The 13713-nt window shown below is 45.1% G+C and overlaps 1 protein-coding gene across 1 annotated transcript in view; it reads right to left on the reverse strand.

The window, feature by feature from the left end:
- Positions 1 to 12115, reverse strand: part of GLRA1 (glycine receptor alpha 1) — a 37026-nt gene extending 24911 nt beyond the window's left edge. The window contains exon 1 of the mRNA XM_058815277.1: positions 12060 to 12115. Within this exon, the coding sequence (XP_058671260.1) occupies positions 12060 to 12115 (56 nt within the window). The remainder of the gene's footprint in view (positions 1 to 12059) is intronic.
- Between the last annotated feature and the right edge of the window lie 1598 nt (positions 12116 to 13713).

A 13713-nucleotide genomic window follows, 5' to 3' on the forward strand; every position in this document is an offset into this window, starting at 1 on the left:
TGGTGAGTTCTGAGTTCCCCCAGTTTGTTTGGTTACTAGATGCTTTCCTAAAACGAGATTCCCCCTGGATTTACAAGAAAGCAGTGCAGAGGGAGCAGCTTTTCTAGAAGCAGGTAGCTAAATCTACTTTCTGTCTTAGAAATAATGGCAGAAAGCACCACTGGGAGCTACAGAGGCTGATCCGCTGAGGTGGATGGGTTCTGTCTAACAGAGCCCCAAAATCTTTACTCTGCTTGTGACAGCTGAGCTTTGGAATGGCAGCTTAGCTCAGATAGCACCCAAAACTTCTGTCAGCTTCCTCTGTCTTCCAGGTCTGTCTGGGCTAGTGCTTTATGTGCTGTCTTGGGAGCTTTCTGGGGTTTTCTCCATCCCTCAGTCCTTCCAGAACACCCTCAAAAGTCCCACAGGACTGTTTGTCTCCTGGCTCACAGAGACAAAGAGAGGGAATTGGAGAATTATTCCAAAATTATTGGCACTGGAAGAGAATTGGAAATTTAGTGGGGGTTGTGTTGCTCAGAGAGAAGATTTATTCTGTGAATAAACAAAGGGAGGCAAAGGCTGTAACAAACCCACCGAGGATGGAGTTTGCAGTGGTGTAAGAGTTGTCTGAGCTGAGCATTTTAATAGCAGTCAGACAGAGGCTTATCTTATTTATGCTGCTGTAATCCCTAGTGGATCTGGCTGAGAAAGTGCCATCAGGCAATCATCACAGCAGCTACAATGGGAAGGATCTCTTCAAAGGGTCGATGAACTAGCATAATCTTTTGTGATATTAATGCTGGTGTGTAAGCAGGCACCAGCAAGCCCCCGGGAGCTCCAGCCAGGAGCAGGATGTGAGAGTGGTGGAGATGAGCAGGATTGAATCCCTTAAAACAGAGCTTTGCAGGACACCTATTGCTGGTTTTTCCCAGCCTATACAGGCACTGTTTACTCTGTCTGTATCATTTTGTTTCAGCTAAACAGATTATATATTCTTATAAACAATTATTTGGTTTAGAATGTGGCTCTTCTGCAGTCTGGATGTGTCTGTTCACTTGATTCCTGGCTCTCCAGTTGGCTGTTTCCTTCTCTTCCTCCTCCCATTTGCATGATCCTTGAGCAATATTTTTGTCCTTTTATTCTCTTTTTTGGCTGTGGCCATCGTTGTCCATCTAATTAAGTCCAACATGACAAAATGCCCTGTTCTGGCTGAATGCTGATACTGAGAAATAAATTTTTCTCTTTTTTTTTTTCTTTTCAAAGAGGAGTGATGAAGGAATTTAATTAGCACAGGGCCTCAATTCCCTTGTCAAATAATTTAATTGTTAATCATTAATTCTGAGTGTAAAAAAATCATGTCTGGCAGCAGAAACAAACTGTTGCCAAACAAGTGTTTGCAAAGGAAATATCTCTCTGCAAAGTGTGGAGGGCTCAGGTTCCTGTGAAGGTAAAGTGATGCCACATCAGTGGCTCCAGAGAAGTGGGATCTCTGCAGGCTGGGGAGATATAGAAGATGCTTCACCCCTACCCTCGTTCTGTGCTGCTCAGCAGAGGTTTCTGAAGTGGTTGGTTTGGGGTTTTTATTATTTTTGAAACACAGCAAGCCAGAAACCTTGGCAGGGATGTGTTGGGAGTTGCGTTCAGGTGAGCTGCTTCACACGTTTGTCCTTCAGATGTGATGTGTTCTTTAAGAAATATCCCAGGGGAGGGAAATACCCATCAGGTCTGAGGCAGGCTGAGGTGTGCAGAATAACTGCTTCCCCCCTTACCTCCAAAGCCAGGCTGGGGCTGGGGGATGTGGGAGAACACATCAGCTTTGTTTTATTGACTCCAGCAGGCTCTGAGAGGGGCAGCTGCACATCAGAGCATTGTGCTGGCCATGATTAACAGTGCAGCCTCTTCTTCCTCCTCCTGAACCCTCCCCAGGCACAGAGCAGATCCTGGAGCTCAGCAGAGCTCAGAGGATGCTGGAGCTGCCTGTCTCTCTCTCCTCCTCTGCAGCAGGAAGGACAGATCATCCTGAAAAGAAAGAGGGGCAGCCCTAAACTCTGCACCTGGACATTTATTTCTGACTGCACAGCAACATGTTATCTAGAGGGGAATGCTGCCAGATGCTTGCTGGGAAGGCTTGGCAGAGACTGCAAGCAGACTTTTTATTTTAATGATTAGATTTACTATCAAAATTAATAGCACAATCAATATTGATATGCAATTCAATTAAATAGGATGAAACTCATTGCCTGCCTGTTTTTCTCCATCACCTTGTTCCAATTTCTGGCCCGCAGCATTAGAGGTGGAAAGGAGATGGAATAGTGGAGGTGAGTGGGAGAAGAGAGTCCCAATACTGAATTTTTGGCCTATCCTGGTGCTGAGTAGAAGGAGCTGAGAGTGTTACAGATGTGCTGCCTGCACAGTGGTGATCTCAATCCCTTGGTCGTGCTCAGCTGCTGGTGTTTTACAGCCCCTGGTGGAGGGTGTACTCAGGGGGCAATTTTAAAGTTAATTCTCACAGGTGGGAAGGGAATTTGGACATGGTTGTTTTCTTAATCCAGTTGAGTGTTCAGGCAGGGAGCAGGCCTGAATACAGGAACAGGATGGGAGAGTGGATGTGTACAGTGAGGCTGGGGAAATATGGAAATTGAGAACCTGGGGAGAGATTTCACTCGGAGAAAGAAATGGGCAATGAGCTATTATTTGTCTCCATTAGTGGAAGGAGGATGGGGACAGGAAAGGAAGAGTAGGCTTGTTAAATGTTTCTGTCCTGGATGGCTGTGCGCTGCTGCTGAGAGCTCTTTAAACCGGTTCTAGCTCTTGCACCAGAAGTAACTGCATTGCAGTAGTCACAGGATGTAATCGGTTAAAGTTTTAACCCAAAGGATCCCAAAACACTCTCAAAGGTCCTTCACCCCCCCTATTGTCACTGGCTCCTGTGGCTGTACCTGAGGAGAGGAGCTGGGAGGCACTTGTTCCTGAACCTCAGGGAATTAACCCTCTGCGGTCATTCCCATCCATGGAGAGCTGTAACAACTTCACTGGGGTGAGAAAAATCTCTTCAGACTGCAGCACAGACTGGTGTCTGTGCTCCACTGCCACGTTCCTGCAGCTCATGGCTCCTATGCCATATGGCAAAACACTCTGTCCAGAGCTATAAACCATCCCAATTACACTGATTAACTCTATGGAAAGACACCAGCACTTGGAACATTTGCTGATGCTGCCTGGACAGAGCAGTAAGAAAATAATAAATGACTAGACAATTGGCTGGGGGGAGGAGAAATCTGCATGTTGTATATAGTTGGGAATGACACAGGGAGACCAATGAATTGTATGGGAATAATGCTCAGTTTTGTGCTAAGTCTGCTCCTCACAAGGACTGTGAGGTTACTCTTGCTTATCGCATACTAAAAAGTGTTTGTTAAATTAATTTTTGAGCCACAGGCATTATCTCTAGTGACTTTCTCAACTATTCCCTCTTCCAGAAGCGTCTATGGCTCTTGGAGTCCATGCAGTGACTTTTTGGAGATGTATGATCCTAAGCCTTTGAGACAGGTCTGAAAACAGTTCGAACAACAGAGAAGCACAAGTCAAAGCTCAGGTTTTAAGCACTTGTGAGATAAACCCAGCAAACACCAGCACTGACTCTCACCTGTGCCTATACTGAGAGGCTTACAAAAACCACAAAGTTATAATTGCTTTTTGTCTTTTGTGGAAAAACAAAGGGGAAGACATCCTTGCAAAGACAAAAGCATGTGTCTGTAGCTTCACACACACACTGCATATTCCTTTTAAAGTCAGGAGGGCTAAGTCAGATATTCAAAGTCGCGCATAAACAGCCCTCCTGAAGGCACTAAATAAAGGGGGAAAACGTCTTAACAAGGTGAAACTTCATCATCTAGGTAAGAATATTCTCTTTGCTGATGTGCTCCTGATTGGGTGTTTGGATGGAGAGCTGCAATGGGAACCTCAATTGACGTCAGAGGGTTTTAGATCACAGACCAGACAAGTGTCAGAGAATTCCGAGAAGTCGTGGGTGCTCTTCTATCTATAGCTCTGCAGTCACTCCCATCAGTTCAAATAGCTCCCTACAGCAGCTTTTTAAAAATTAGTTTTGCTTTAAGGATTTATGCTGCTTGTTAAGGTGGTGTAAGGATATTGTAACTTTTTTTTTGTGAAATCAGAAGTGGTATGAATAGAATTCTTTTAAGGGATATGACACGTAGTTCAGAGTGCTGGTGGATTTTATCTTCTGAATCTGAACTTTTTGCTGTGGATCCTTTCAAGAGGTCTCCTGAGCTAACCTATGTAACCTACCTGCAAAACTGGGGATCCTGTGGTAAAACTGGGGTTCTCTGATGAAGTCTGTGCTATGTAAAATGAGTTGTGTGATGAGAGCACTCATGTTGATATGTTCTGATGGAATTGATCATTGTAATTGCAACACAAATACCCTGCTGGACCTGAGTGTTCCCTCTGTGCCATCTGTGATTCCTGGTGTAATTCATCAGTTTATTAATGAGTAATAATGAAGTGTAACTTCTGCAAGGAATGGCCAAGCCCTGGGTCCCCTGCCCAGGAGGGATTTTCTCATCCTCACTCTTTGTTTGGTTGGGGAACTGAACAAACCAAACTCCATTTTTTCAGCCCTGGTGCAGGAGAGCAAGTTGTGTTTGATGAGGTTGCTGCTTTGTCAGCCTCACTGCTGGGAGATGATTTCAAAGTCCGCAGCTCTGTGTCAGGGTGTGATGGATGGGACTGGAAGCTGGACAATGCTTACAATTCCCAGGCCCGTGGGGTGGCAGGAGAGGTGGGATACACGCATTTTGGGTTGTAAATGAGATCTTGGGAGAGCTGGTGCAGGAAAGAATTCTGTGTTGTTGTGTGGGTGTGCCAGCAACTATTGCCCTGGTCAGCATTGCTTCCAGAGGGTGCAAGCACGGGGAGCAAACAGACAGGATTGTAAACATACCCCTCAGAAAGTCACTTTGTGGAAACAGGCTGTGGACAAAATTGTTATAAGGAAAGGTTCCCTCACCCAGCAAGCCAGAGGTTCTCCACTCCTCACTGAGGTAATAATACCTGTGTGAACATATCCTGCTGTAATGGGGGACTGAACCAACATTGCACAGCCACCAGCAGGGACATTTGGAATTAAGACTTTTTTAAAGGGTGCTGATAAGAGCTGGCCCTTGCAAGCTTTCAGGTTTTGTAACTCCCCCATAAAAGAGAGGAGGAGGGGTCTCTGCTCGAGGCTTTACACAATGCATCTTTTTACAGGCATCAGCCGAAACAAAAGAATAAAACCAACAAAATTGGAAGAAATCACATAAAGGCGAGAAAAGCATGGTTTTGTTTGGATTTCCTGCAGCATTCCTAGCTCAGCTGCGTTTTGCTGCTGAGCCCGACTGATCCCGCCCTGATCCCCCTTGCGCTGCCGTTTAATTGATTTGTGTTCGCTCCGGCCCTGCCGGGGCTGGGTGCAGGATTTGCATTCTGGGCGAGTGGTCGCGGGCAGGGCTGGGGAGCTGCTGGCAGCAGCTCTGCTCTGAAGGCAGCCCGGGCTGATTGATGGCACTGCAAGCCCTGCTGCTCCAGCCATGCGACACTCCGGGGCTGGCAGCCGCCGGTGCTCTGTTCCCTCTTCACCCACCCACAGTGAGGCACTGATAAACACAAGAGGCTTCCCTGGCTGGCTCCTAAGGCACTTGGGTGTTTTGTCCTTTTTTTTTCCTTTTATTTTGTTTTATTTCTAGCAGGCTGTGAGCCTCAATGGAAGAGCAAAGAGGGAGAAATCAAAAGGAAAGCAGAGGCGCTGAAGTATTTTCTTATGTTTTGACCTCTCTCTCAAAATCTTAATTTCGTGAGGCTTGGTAAATTAAGATTTCTGCTGCTCTTTTTGCTGGCACTCATACCCAGCAGAGATGTATGTACAGGATGCCAATGGTGCCCATGCACCAGGCAGATGTGGTGCAGTCCCCAAATCAGCATCACTGTATGGATGAACTAATTGTCTGCACAGTGGGCAAAGCTCAGCTCCTGTGAACAATGGGTGCACCTGCCTCCATCTATTTCTGTTCTCTGCAGGCCCCCTCTGGGCTCTGGCCTTGCTGAGGGGAGGACAAATATTCTATTTCTGGATTTTTTCAGTTTTGGTGCATTAGTTTCTTGAAGCATCAGAGAGATTTAAGAGCAGCTTGGAGGTGTGTATGGGATCGATAGCACCAGATCAGCTGGACTGTATCAGCACTTTCCCCAGAGGGGAAGGGAGCTGTTACATTTTGCACCAATCTTGGCTAAGAAATCCCAATGCAAACCACCTCCTTTGGAGGGAAATGGTTCCTGTTCTGTCTGCCTTTGTAAACACAAATGTAAATTGTATGGATACTTGGGGGAAAGGGTGAGAGAAAAGAAATAGGTGAATTTTTTGTCTCTGTAAAGGGTACTGACCTGTTGAATTAGCAATAGTTTATTGTGCTGATACAATGCAAAAATGCCCTTTCCTGGGCTGTGCAAGTAGGTCTGGAAGGCAGCAGTCAGACTGGTGTTGAGTTTTCTGGGCATGGTGCTGCTGATCCTTCCAGTGTCTTGCAGCAGGAATTCCTGCTTCTTTCCCTCCTTCCTTTTTGTTTCATGTATCCCAAGCTGATGTTGGATTTTGGTGTGTTGTTGGTTTGATTTGGGTTTTTGTCATTTTGTCAGTTTTTTTCCCCCAAACTAAAGTTATCAAAAGTTCTTGGAATTACTTTTTTTGTCCCTCAAAAAATTGAATAAAACTGTGGTGGGAAGGGTGTGCTGGAATGACATTTTCAGCTTTTGAAATCTTATGATGAAACCTTTCTCTTGGAATGTGAGATGCACAGGTGTAACAGTAGTTCATGAAAAACCCAATAATTTGTGCCCTAGATGATAGATGAAGGTCAGTAGAAACATGCCAGGTAATGAGAGCAAAAGGGTAATTTACTGGAAATAGTGAAAACCTAATTTAATGTGCCACAACAGTGAGAGCTGATACAGGCAAATAAACCAGATGGAAGTCATAACTTGTAAACAGCCTATCTGTTGTCTTAGCATTGATCACTTTGGGATCTCAGAAAAGCTCCAGGTTATAGAAAATAAGCAAGTGAGAATGGGTGATGTAATTTTACATAATTAAATGCTGTGAGTTACTGTGATTTTTAAAACATGATTTATTTTTATAAGACTCTTGTCTTTCATCAGTACCTAAATAGAAATTCTATTCATTAGGCGGTCTGACACCTTGTTTTGACACTGGAATTTGGAGAGTCCTTTTAAGCTGCATGCTGGGATGAAATGAGAACCAGGCCTATCTGCTGCTTTCCTATTGCAGATGAATGATTGCTGCTCAGTGCTGGGATAATAAAGTAATTTAATTTTGGACATTGATTAACTTCTTAATTCAGATGTTGAGATCCTTTTCTATCCAGGTCAGCTCATGAGGGTTTGGTGAGATGAATTTCTTCAGCCCACAAGGGATGTTGTTTGCCCAGGACCAGGGGAGATGCCCTGTGCTGTTGCTTATGAGAGCTTTCCTTTCTGGCTGGAATCACTTGGTCAGCAGCAGAGTGAACTTCCTGAGCCTTTTCTTGTGCTGTTAAATCTGGGACACTCAGTCAGGGCTGCTGACCTGCTTCACACCTAAGGGACTCCAACTCCTCTTACGGGAGAAGGAGAATAAGAATTCCCATGCCTTCATTGTTGTTTTTGAAGGAAGTCTCTGTTGTGCCTTTGCATGTAATGGCAGAGTCTGACCATTCCCTCCAATCTCCATCTCTTTTCAGAAGCAGCAGCTCTCAGGTATTTGAACAGTAAATCTCTGTTCTGCCAGTGGGACTTGCTGCAGTGTGGGGTAATGTTCAGAGTGAGCCAAGGTGGACAGCCAGGCTGCATTACCTAAAATCTGCACAGCACCACTGCCTCAGGCACCAAGGGTATTTTATTAGCCCATTGTGAAACGGCAACATTCCTTGTAATGGTTTTGATAAACAAGTTGGTTATTTAGGGTTTTCCTTCTCTTTGTACCCAACCTAAGGTAGGGGGGGAAAGAATGGGTTTTTTTCCACAGACATTGGTGGAGCCTGTCTTCTGCTCTGAACCATCCACAGAGCAGGTCTGGAGTTGTTTCAGGCAGCTGTCTGGCTAAGAAGAAGGTTAAGACTAGGCTGTCAGAAAATGTTTTATGTAGTTTATGTTGATTTGTCTTAAATGCAAGAGTCAGGATGGATGGATCAAAGTCCCTGCAGAAGGCAGGGTCCCAGACATTTTGTGCTTTTACTGCAATGACGCCAAATTAATCTTTCTTTACAGAATGATTTATAAAGATTTCTAGAATTGTCTACATGGTCACATTTTCAAACCTTGGCTCTGTAACCCTTTTAGCAGGGTCTCTAATGGGGCTATTAAAGGTTGCAGACCAAGGCAGCTAAAGAGTATCCTTAGAACCATCTGGTCCAAGACTTGCTAAATCACTTTTATTTCATGGAGATGAGGTACACTCCAGAGGCACAACAGGTCATAAGGCACAACTTCTAGTGGATTTTAGTTAGAATGGAAAATATTCTGTCACTATTGACAACATCTGCTACATCATTTATCTTGTGGCTCTGGAAGTCGCAGGCTGGATCTTCACTGTGTAATGTTACCTCTCCCTGCAGAGCTATAGCAGGAACCTAAGAGATATGGTGCAGGTTATTCTTATTCTTGGTATTTTCAAGGAGATGAAGCCAGCAGCTCTCCAATCATCCCCTTTACTTGCCAAGACTGTTTTAGGAGATGGTTTGTTCATGGTTTTTTTTTTCCTCCCTGCAAAGTTGAGGCTTCATGTTCTCAGTGGCACTTTCTTATTGTTTATCAACTGGCAATGAAGAACTCTGTTATGACAGGAGGGAATATAAACAGGCCAGGTGGAGCAATCCAGTAGGGACTGAGGCTGGCAGCAAATTTTAGCCTGTGACTCACTTGGAGCAGTTGCCTGGAATCACTCCTGCAAGCTGACAGATTGTTGTTCAGAAGGGGCCAACCCTGATCTTGAGTCACGAAGGTTGTGCTGTTGATTCCTGATATTAGGACCAAAATCAGGCCCAGAGGTTTTCGAAGCCTCACAGGACGGTGTCCATTTGGGTAAGGGGTCAGTTCTAGGGCATCTTTTCTCTCCTAATTTTGACAAGGTGCATTCCTACCTCTAGCTTATGCAGTGGTGTTTCTGGACCATTGCAGCTATGAAAATTCAATGGTACCACAGAAAATCCAGGATAAGGGAGCATTTTGTTCTGCATGAAGGAATTCACAGCTGAACACTCAGGGTGTGTAGTTAGACTTTGGGAGAATGATTGATTGTAAATGTCTCCATGGATATAAGTAGGACATCTGGAAATCCCTGTGTCCAATTTTGCCCCAAACTGTCCAATCTATTTTAAAGAACTAGCACTTTGCTTTACCTAGATACCTGTAAGGAAAGCTTGGCCAAACAAGCTGTCTTAATCTCCCATCCCAGCCCAGTTCCCATCCCTGCCCAGGTTCCCAGGAAAAGCCTGAGTCACAGCTAAGTGACTGCAGTCTGAGGAGGCAGGTAGCAGGATGGGAAGTGATCTTCCATAAAGAAAGGCATGTCAGAATAAGCCACATATCACAAATTCCTTCTGAAACACCCCAACTGGAACAGAAACAAATATTATATTGGCAGTACCATAATGTTTGCATTCACACACCAGCTGTTACTCTTTCCCATGGGGTCTTGTTTTTTAAATGGCTGGTGGAGGACATTTCTGTTAAGCAACAAATCTAGCCTTATTTTCTATATTGGCTTATTTTTCTATATTAGCTTTATATAATTTTCCTTGGAACATTAGATTTTCTTTTTATTTTTCTTTTTTTTGGATATATATATTTGTGTGGTATATATGCTAACATACAATGGATTCTCTTTGACAGGCTGACAATAAAGCGTGGTGCACTTTGTAATTTAAATTAATGCATACTTCTCTTATGGATTATTGGATTATCAGCTTTGGGTTTGTTAAGCATCATGTATGACTGAGTTTGAGTAGGAGTAATTGGCACACATAATTTATGAATGACTCTTTATTAATAAACTTCTCTTACTGAAACTGAAATAGCAAAGCTATTCCTGGACTAGAGAGGCTGGTAGATTTTTGGCCTGTAATAAATTGAACACATACCACAAAGCAGGAGAGAAAAAAAGAAAAACATTGCGTAGAGTCAGTTCTGAGCAGGAAGTACTGATTAGTTTTTTGTTTTTGTATTTTTTTTAATGTATTTAAAACATTATTGCAGTATAGAAACCAATCTGATTTCATCCTTTCCCTGTAATTGTCTTAAAGCATTTTCAAATATTCTTAAATGGTGATTTTGAGGAAATTAAAGTTACAAAAATACCTTTTGGATGCAATATGATGTAATACCACATATCTCTATGTATAGTCTATAACATTATGAACCTTTGCATTGGAATCTGAAGTGACGGGTTTACCAGGGGTTTGAATTTCTCACGGCTGGGATGGATGTGCTGGGGACCTGTCAGTGCTTACACATGTGGTGTGATGGAGCACAAGTGTGAGCAGGATCTGCAGGACAAGTGTGCATCAATTTCACTGTTCTGGCACTTCAGAGGCTTCAGTACCAGGGACATAGCAAATGCAAGCCTGGAAATACTGTTTTTTTTTCAGTTATGCGATTTTCTTCTTGCTTTCTGGTGTTTGTGTTGCTTAGTCTTGTTTGTTTTGTTTGTTTTTTAACCCACTCTTCCCCAGTGTTGAACTAAGAGTTTATTGCACATTCATTTGCTCCCTGTCAGCCTGTCCCACTGTGTCCTGCAGGGCTGCAATACACTTGTGACTAAGATGAGAAAGGATGGCTCTAAAGTGTTGGTTATTGAGCACTGCTTCTCAAAGATTGGTGATTTTAGTTATTTCTAGAACTCTTGTTTTACCTAACATAAACAATTACTGCTTTGAGTTCATGAGACAATCTTGCTGTCTCTGAATTTCTGTGGAATTACAGGAACAAGTGGGGATGTTCCATTGTTTTTATATCTAGAAAGACTTTTGTGTTCAAAAGGAAAGAGGATGCTAGCTCAAAGTCTGGCTAGTACTGGTTGGTGCTGTGATTCATAAAATAATAAGTATTATGCCAGTGATTTTAAGCAAATAATGCCTGTGTTTTCACATTAAACTACAAGATGAGACTTTGGCAGAACACAGAAGTAAGAGCCATGCAACTGAATGGAAGGCTGAGACTGATGAGCAAGTTTAGATCATGAAACAGGTTTTTTTTTTTTTTCTACAATTGCCTATATTGGTGTTTCTCACTTGCTACAGCAGGTTGCATTTTTCATTGAAATATAGAAGCTTCTACTGTCCATTTTTTTTTCTATTTAATTAAAGCACTGCAAGGATAGATGGACAAGAAGTAATTCTTTAAGACTAAAGCTGTTCCTTCTGTCTTAGCCTTAATGAGAAACTGAACACATCTAAACCAGAGTCAAAATACAGCTGGGGGATAATAGGCATAATTGGAAAAAGCTCCCCCCACCCCCTTTGGCTTTTATTTAGATTCTGCACAGATAGAATAGTCAAAACAGCATGAAAGAGAAAAAAATAAGTTGGGAAGGAAGGAGATTATTCTTTGCTTTTGGCGATTTTAAACACAGCCAGCAAAGGACAGAGGGTGATCCCTCAGAGGCAGGCAGTGGAAGCATCCCACGGAACTCACCTGCAATCTGAGCATGGGGAGGGGGCGAGTTGGGAATATTTACCCGGGCAAATTCAAGTGCAGCATTGCCAGCCGCCACTAGCTGTCACTTTGCAAGCAGCGGGGCTCGATGTTTTCAGCACTGCGGTTAGCGAGATTGCGGTGCTAATTAAACGGAGTAACTCCCCGAGCCGCTGAATGTCCCGAGCCCGGGGCTGGGCGACAGCGAGCCCGGGGGTTACCGAGGGGAGGCAGAGGGCAGCTGGGGGCAGGGGTGCTGCCCTCGGCTGTGCCCCGAGCTGGGCTGAGTGCCGTGCCCAGCCCGGCTGCGCTCCTCGCGTAAAGCCGAGCCTTACCTGAAGAAAACGATCGTCTCCCACACGTAGACTCCGAGCGCGTTGACGTTGCACATTTTTCCAGCTCTCACTGTTGTCTTGTCTCTTTTTTTTTTTTTTTTTTTTTTTTTTTTTTTTTTTTGTACTCCGTGAAGGGTGGGCCGGTGGGGTTGGCCAATAAAGTAACCGGGCACTTGGGGAGAAGCGGTGGGGAGAGCGGCGGAGCCCCGGCACGGGCGGGCTCAGCACCGCGGACAGCGGCAGGCCGGCTCAGCACCGCGGACAGCGGCGGGCGGGCTCAGCACCGCGGACAGCGCCCGGTGCGCGCCCGCTCAGCACCGCGGACAGCGGCGCCGCTCCCGCCTGGGCTCGGCCCTCCTCCGCCGGAGCCCCCGCCACCGCCGCTGCAGCGCCGCTCGGGGCCGGGGCTGCCCGCACGGACCCCTCCCTTCAGCGGGATGTCGCTCCGGACATCAGGCTGGCGACAGGGGCGGCCGCAGCTGGTGTAGGTTTGCCATCAGGGTGCTGGCGGTGAGGTGGGAGAGGGTGGGGGGACACGACGACCCTCAAGAACCCAGGGTTTAATCTCCGCTGCTGGCCGGAGTGTCCTCGTAATTACATCCACAGGAATTTGTCAGTGTGGAGCCGTGCTGCAGTCCCGCTTGTGGCGCTTTCCTGCCCGCCGTTTGGCTGCTGTTGATTCCTGCTTCCTGGGCTGTTTTCCTCCCGAATAAGTTATTGCTGCTGTAGGGAAGGTGTCCCATCGCTCAGGGCTAGAGCGGAGGGGAGCGAAGGGGAAGTTTCTTGGGAAGCACTTCCATTGTGCTCGGAAAGAAAGTGGCTCAGTGTCCTTCTAATGCATGTCATCTCCCCTCTGCCCTCTCTCCCCTGCTAGGACTCGCCAGATCTTGGGAGTTTCTTGCTGCATTAATTTACTAAACTAAAAAAAAAAAAAAAAAAAAGAAAAGAAGGAATAAAAGGAGGGGGAGGTGGAGAGAGGGAAGGCAGAGGGGAGGGGGTAACTCAGCCTCTCCACCATCCCAAGGCCCTCCTCTTAGCTGTGCTCATTGGTCTCGGGGCTGAAAAAACTACTCTAGGACGTGGTTGGATAAACGCATGTTGTTCAGCAGAGGCTGTTAACCGTTAAAGCGCTGATATGTTTTGGTTTATTTCAATTTTTTTAACCCGAATTGCTGCCTTTTTAAGAAGTCTCTGAAATCGTCTCCCTTGACAGGGCAAGCAAAACGTGCCTTAAATCTCCATCTCGTGGAAGATCTGCTTGGCTGGCAGCTGATGTGTGTTGCTGTTGGGTTTTAAGGAACATCTCTGTGTTGTGTTTCTTTTGTTGTTTAGCTTTGATTTAGTATTTTTTTCCTTTTTCTCTTTGTTTTATTTGATTGGTTGTTTTTGGTCTTTTGCATTTGGTTTTCAAAGAGCTTTGGCAAACACCAGAGCCATCAAGGCCAGGGCAGGTAAGGAGCTTTCAGTAGTTTCTGATCACAGCTCCAGCTGTGCTCGCAGGGTGCTGAGCTGCTGGTCAGTGCGGGGAGGATTGGGGTCCTTGGTCACTTTGTCAGTGTCACTCTGCTGCTTCTCATCAACTTCTGAGAATTGAAACTTAGCTCTCTTAAATAATCCAGCATTAATTTCCTTTTCTTCTCTATTGTCCCACTGT

This window comes from Ammospiza caudacuta, chromosome 16, assembly GCF_027887145.1.
Source record: "Ammospiza caudacuta isolate bAmmCau1 chromosome 16, bAmmCau1.pri, whole genome shotgun sequence".
NCBI lineage: Eukaryota > Metazoa > Chordata > Aves > Passeriformes > Passerellidae > Ammospiza > Ammospiza caudacuta.